Source organism: Papio anubis, chromosome 20 (genome assembly GCF_008728515.1).
Source record: "Papio anubis isolate 15944 chromosome 20, Panubis1.0, whole genome shotgun sequence".
Classification (NCBI taxonomy): domain Eukaryota; kingdom Metazoa; phylum Chordata; class Mammalia; order Primates; family Cercopithecidae; genus Papio; species Papio anubis.
Window position 1 is genome coordinate 9,788,551 of NC_044995.1, and position 6,000 is coordinate 9,794,550.

Here is a 6,000-nt window from a genome sequence, read left to right on the forward strand (position 1 = left end):
TGCATTTTTACTAGAGATGGGGTTTCACCATGTTGGCCAGGCTGGTCTTGAACTCCTGACCTCAAATGATCTGCCTGCCTCAGCCTCCCAAAGTGTTGGGATCACAGGCATGAACCACCGCACCCAGCCGGAATTCCAGATTTTTATACACAGATTACTCCAAATGTTAAATGTTGGCAATTGACTAAATCTGTTCCAAAGACACTGATGGCAAAACCCAAGCTCCGCAGCTCCATATCCCTGGCCCGAGGTCTTGCCCGCTGATCCTTCCTGCCCCCATCAACTTCCCCTCAGCCCCCTGCCTGTGATCACGCCGGCTCCGTCTTGGAGCCTTCACTCCCGCTGGGGGCTCATCCTGAAGCTCCTCTGCCACACAGGTGAGCAAGCACCAGCCCACCCCTCGGCACCCCACCCAGCGGCCCAGTGGTTTGGTCACAGACATGCACAGCCCCCCAGCACAGAAGCAGGAAACGGCGCCCTCCCTTTGGCTGGGAACACAGACCTTGAGTGGCAACTTCACGACTTTTATTTGTGGTGCCTGTGCTTTATCTCGAAAATACCTTCTCCCCCTGCCCCAGACAGTGGGCGGGGAGGGGGCAGCAAAAAATAGAAGACGTCCCTCCCTATTGCACATGGACCCTATATACAGGCCCACCTGGCTGAGGCCGGCAGGACTCTCGGCACAGTCTTGGATCCCTGCTCAGGAGGGGGGGTGACGGGGTGGCATCACACGTGAGAGGGGGACCTCCAGGCGGCCACTCTGGTCCTGGCTACTGGTCCTTGCACTTCTTGGTCCTCAGTTCCTTCCTAGTCCCGGCTCTGGCCCTGGTCCCCTCTGGCAACGTCCCCCTACTTGGCTCGGCCTCCCACCTCCATCCTGGCCTCGGGTGGCCCCCTTGGCTCCTGGGGACTCTGCTCCCCTCCCAGTTCGGAGGTCCCAGGGGGGCTATGGCTTCTCTGAGACTTCCCCCGGAGCCCTGTCACTCGTGTTCACACGGGGGAAGGGGTGCGTGTGGCAGAAGCAGCTGTATAAATACGGGTGCGGGAAAGTCCCTCCAGGTCACTTGGAGAGTTTGCTGATAACGCGGATCAACGCTGCATTCTCATCCTTGAGGCGCTGGTTGTCAGCGCGGAGGTCAGACAGGGCCTGGGGGACGGCAAAGGGTCAGCTGGGCAGCCCTGGTGGGTTGCGCCCCCGCCCACCCTTGGCCCTCTGCCCACAGCCCCCACAGCCCCCACAGCCCCCACCTTCAGCTCCTCCTCCAGCTCTGCGGCCTTGCGTTCCAGGGCCCTGCGCTCCTGGAATGAACAGGGAAAGTTCAGAAACCGAGTGAGGCTGAGGACAGGGGAAGGCCAGGGGCCAGCTGGGAAGGGCAATGTGGCTCTCTTGGTCCAAACTTAGTGATGTGAGGCTGGGAACGCCTCTGTCTCCCGTCCCCACTGTCCCTACTCACGAATCTCTCCAGCTCCAGAAGGGCTGGCCTCTCAGCGAAGCGCTCTTGCCTCTGGTGAGGACACGGAAAGCACAGGGGTCAGCAGGGGAAGCCAGCACTGCCCTGAGGAGGGGTCCTACGTTCCTGCTGGGGACCCACCCGCCCACTAGGCAGCCCACCAGCCCCGCCCCATGGGCCAGGCCCCGCCCCCAGCAGGCCCACAGCCCCACCCCCATTTGCTCAGACGCCGCCTCCGAGATCTCGGCCAGGCCCTCAGGTGGAGCGAAGCCCCATCGGCCCCTCCAGGCCAGGCTCTGCCTCCCAACAGTCTGAGCCCCACCCAGGCGGCCCTGCCAGTTCTGGTGACCCTGGCCTCGGCGCCTTTACCTGCGTGGCCCGCTCCAGCTCCACCTTGAGCTGCGCCAGCCGCAGCGTGGTCTCGGTCAGAGCCTCGCGAAGCCGCTCGTTCTCCCTGCGCAGCTCTGCATACAGCTGGGGGTCGGGTGGAGGAGGGTCAGGCGGAGGAGGGTCAGGTGGAGGGCAGGGGCGACGCTGGGGGCGGGGAAGCCAGGAGGTGGGCACCCGGCAGGCGGAGCCCCAAAGGAGGGGTGGGATCACACCTTCCTAAAGCCTCCGTCCTGCTCCTCCGACTCTGGCTCAGGTTCTGGGTGGAGGTCCCGCTGTGACCGCTGCCTGCGGGCCGAGGGGCCGCCCTCCAGGGTGCTGGGGCGGGGGCGGAACGCGCATCAGGGGCCGGCCCGGGCCGCACGCAGGCCCCACCTCTCCCACCCCGCCCCTACCTGGACTCTGGGCTGCGGTCAGCCGGCTCCGCCTCCTCCCCCTGTGGGCAGGTAGAGGGGGGTTCAATGGGCATAGGAGGGGTTTTAGTGGGTATGGGAGGGGCTTTGCCCGCCCTCCGGCCCACCCTCTGCACCAGCTCGGCCCCACCTGAGCCCCCCTCACCTCCGCAGGCCCCCTCCACTCCTTTCCGACCTTGCGGGGCTCCCTGGCCGCCTGCGGTCCTGGACCCTGCCCGTCAGGCGCCTCTGCTGGGGGAGGGGCAGGAATCAGTCCAGGCACCTCCAGAGAGCCCTCTGGGGGCCCGGGTCCCCGGGTCAAGCCCCCAGGAAAGCAGGAAGACTCGGAGAGACGATGATTCCCGGGGAATGACCTCCCCCAGAGAGCAGACCTCACCTCTCTGGGCAGGGCTGTCGGAGTTCTCCACTCCAGGGACGCGGGGCCTCCGGGAAGGGTCCTGTCGGGAGGGGTTGGTGAGTCAGGGGACCAGGACATCCCGCACCACCCCACGCGCCCTCGCTGACCCCTCTCACCAGGCTCTGCGCCAGCTTCTCTGACTCTGGGGCCTTCCCTGCAGACTCTCTCTTCTGCCTGTACCGTCAGGAGTCACACCCTGGCAGTGCACAGTCAGGGATGCCAGTCAGCCCAGCCCTCCTTCCCTTTCAGGCCCAGGAGTCCAGACTCCATTCCCTCCTCCCTCAGACCCAGGAGTCCAGGCCCTCAGCTCCCTCCTCCCCTCAGACCCAGGAGTCCAGACCCCAGCCCCTCCCTCCTCAGACCACAGGAGTCCACAGGTCCCCAGCCCTCCTCTCCTCAGACCCAGAGTTCAGGACTCCCCAGCTTCCTCTCTCTTCCCTCAGACCTTAGGAGTCCAGGTCCCCAAGCAGCCCCTCCCTCCCTCAGACCCAGGAGTCCAGGCCCCCCAGCTCCTCCCTCAGACCCAGGAGTCCAGGCCCCAGCTCCCTCCTCAGACTCCAGGAGTCCAGGCCCCCAGCCCTCCCCCACACAGTTCACCACCGTCTTCACACCTTCCCCACACAGTTCACCACCGTCTTCACACCTTCGGGCCTCTGCATGTGGTGCCCAGGAGTACTGGGAGGGCCCTTCATTCCTGCCCTTCTAGCAAACTCTTAGTGCTGTAGTACTCACGTCTTCTAGAAACTGTCCCCAGATGCTCCCAGGCTGGGCTCCCCTCATATCTGGGCCACCTAAGCTGATCCTGCCCCACCCATTAAACCCCCCTTGGCCGTATCACCCTCAGGGCAAAAGTCACCCTGCTCCTCGCCTGGCACTCATGGTCCTCCCGGGTTTGCCCTGCTTTACACTCCCCTCCCTGGGCACCTTAGGGCACCCACACTTGCCCCCCAGACTGTGTGAGACCTTCTTCTCCTACATCCGTCAGCCTCCACCTTGCTCCTGCCAACCTTTCAAAAAAGGAAGCTGTCTCCACTCTGCTGCCCACGCACCAGAAGCCCTAGGCCTGGCCTCGGGAGCTTCCTGTCACCCCACAGAGCTCACTGAACGCTGGCGTGGCTCTAGTGCTTCCCGTGGCACGTACTCCCGAGCTCCTGACAGCACAATCCACATGTCACACACGACCCCTCATACAGGTGTGCACCATACCATTCCCATTTGACAGATGAGGAAACTGAGGCCTGGAGAGGAAAGTGGCTGGCTGGGACTCACGGCAGATCTATGGCAGAGCCAGGATTCCAACCCAGGCAGTCTGGCCAGGGCTCACGCCCTTCACTCCTTCACTCTAAGTTTTCCCAGCAAGGCTGCCCCGGGGATGGCTGGGGGACACCTTGCGGGTGACCAGCCCAGCCTAAGTCTAGGACAGTCCTGCACATGGCTGCTGCCAAGGGCCACCCTGAGGTGATGAGGTGCGCTGAGTTGGTTTGTTATTTTGTCTGAGTGTCAGACAACCCTGTCCAGATCCTTCTGCTGCCTCCCCACCAGGCAGGTAGGAAGCTCTGCAGCCCCATCTCTATCCTGCCCCAGCTGGGGGTCTCTCCTGAGGCTGGGGCTGGAGCTGGGTCACCAAGCGGGAAAGAGCAGATCGCTGGGGTGGTGGGTGTCAGAAGTCGGGGTGGGATACCCCCTCTGCACCCTCCTCTAAGGAGTTGAGGGGACATGGGGAGTCTGGGACAAGCCCCTCAGCCCTAACACTCACGTCTTCCTGTTTCCGGGCCAGTTCCTCCAACAGGCTCAGCACTTCCTCATCAGCCAGGTCACAGGGCCGCTGCCCCTGGGTCGGGGGAGGAGCAGGAGCAGACAATGAAGGAGGCGCTGGGTCCTCCCCGCGCCCTGCCCCCCACCAGCCTGGGCACTGGCCCTCACCGCGTGGGTCAGCGAGTCCATGCCCCCGCCATGCTCGGCCAGCAGGCGGCAGGCATCCTCCACGCCCCAGTGTGCCGCCGCGTGCAGGGGAGTCCAGCCGTCCCCGTCCCGGAGCTCCGGGTCGTAGCCAGCCTGAAGGAGCAACCTGGGGGCCAGGGAGTCTCAGGGTCAGAGGCCAAGGCGAGGCCCTGGGCCGGGGGCTGATTTCGGCCAGTGGTGCGGTAACTGAGGTCCCAGTCCACGAGACTAAAATGCCCCTGGACAGGCTGGTAAAGAGCCACTGCCCAGCGTCCCTGGCCACAAGAGGCCCCTTTGCACCAGGCCTTGTCCCTCCCCTTGGACCAGCAGCTACATGTTAAACCCTGGCCCTGCAGGTGGCCTCTGGAACCTGCTCCTGGTGCCGGCAGGGGGTCACCCTGGCTGTGGGATTCCAAGGTGACGGCAGTGGGGTGTAAGGAGGCAGCCCCGGAGGATGCAGGTGCAGGACCCTGTGCCAGCCCTCACGCCTGTCAGAAGGATTGGACCCCAAAGGGCTGTCTCAGGGCAGTAGTGTTCTAGGACCTGGGCTGGCTTAAAGCAGTGACTCCCAACCAGGGCATTTTTGTTGTCATAACCTGGCGCAGGGGCTAGTGGCATCGGCTGGGTGGAGGCCAGGGAGGCGGCTCCACACCCAGCAGCGCTCAGCAGCTGCCCCACAAGGAAAAGGATCGGCCCCAAAATGTGGCTAGCGCCCAGGCTGAGAAACCCTCACTCAAGAAATTTTCTGCGAGAAAACAATAACCACCTTAAACCATTCAATTTGAGGGCAAAGGCAGGGTTCCAAGTCCAAGGGCACTCTCCAAGCTCAGCTTAGGGTAGGACATGTCTATTTTTGGAGAACTGGAATGAGTTTCTGTGTCAATGAGAAAGAGCTTCGCAAAGTGGGAACAGATGGACAGCCTGGGATATTCTACGAAGAAGCCTTATAAGCACAAGTCCCTCTATCTGGCCCCTTCCGGGCCACCTCACACCTTTCCCCACGCTGTTCAGGCTCACCTCTGCCCCAGCTGTGCGGCCCCCGCTATTTCCCTCTGCCCACCTCGGGCCACAGGCTCTCTGCACTTCTGTTGTTCTCCATCGGAAGCCACCCCATTGCAGGTCTTCAGACTTTACAGCCTTCGTCGGAGCGCTTCACCCCATTGCGGTTCCCTTGCACTTGTTGTTCTCCGTCGGTTTCCACCCCATTGCACTTGCTGTTCTCCATCGGTTTCACCCCACAGGTTTCAGCACTTGCTGCCCCTGTCGGCGCTTTCCACCCCACAGTTCCTCCTCTGCACTTGTTGCTCCTCGTCGAAGCGCCCTGACCACAGTCTTCAGATTCTGCTGTTTCTCCGTTCTGTGCCCTGCAGCTGCCTCACGCTGAAAGCCCTTTTATAGCGTCACCACTTCA

General features: G+C 62.9%; 1 protein-coding gene across 1 annotated transcript in view; it reads right to left on the reverse strand.

Moving 5' to 3' along the window:
* Positions 1–503: 503 nt before the first annotated feature.
* PPP1R12C (protein phosphatase 1 regulatory subunit 12C) overlaps positions 504–6,000 on the reverse strand; it is a 28,110-nt gene continuing 22,613 nt past the window's right edge. Inside the window, exons 7-17 of the mRNA XM_031660380.1 lie at positions 4,572–4,716; positions 4,310–4,479; positions 2,765–2,822; positions 2,628–2,688; positions 2,397–2,479; positions 2,234–2,274; positions 2,054–2,156; positions 1,821–1,925; positions 1,455–1,505; positions 1,249–1,299; positions 504–1,147 (exon numbers count right to left, since the gene is read on the reverse strand). Of these exons, the coding sequence (XP_031516240.1) occupies positions 1,061–1,147; positions 1,249–1,299; positions 1,455–1,505; positions 1,821–1,925; positions 2,054–2,156; positions 2,234–2,274; positions 2,397–2,479; positions 2,628–2,688; positions 2,765–2,822; positions 4,310–4,479; positions 4,572–4,716 (955 nt within the window). The 3' untranslated portion in view covers positions 504–1,060. The remainder of the gene's footprint in view (positions 1,148–1,248; positions 1,300–1,454; positions 1,506–1,820; positions 1,926–2,053; positions 2,157–2,233; positions 2,275–2,396; positions 2,480–2,627; positions 2,689–2,764; positions 2,823–4,309; positions 4,480–4,571; positions 4,717–6,000) is intronic.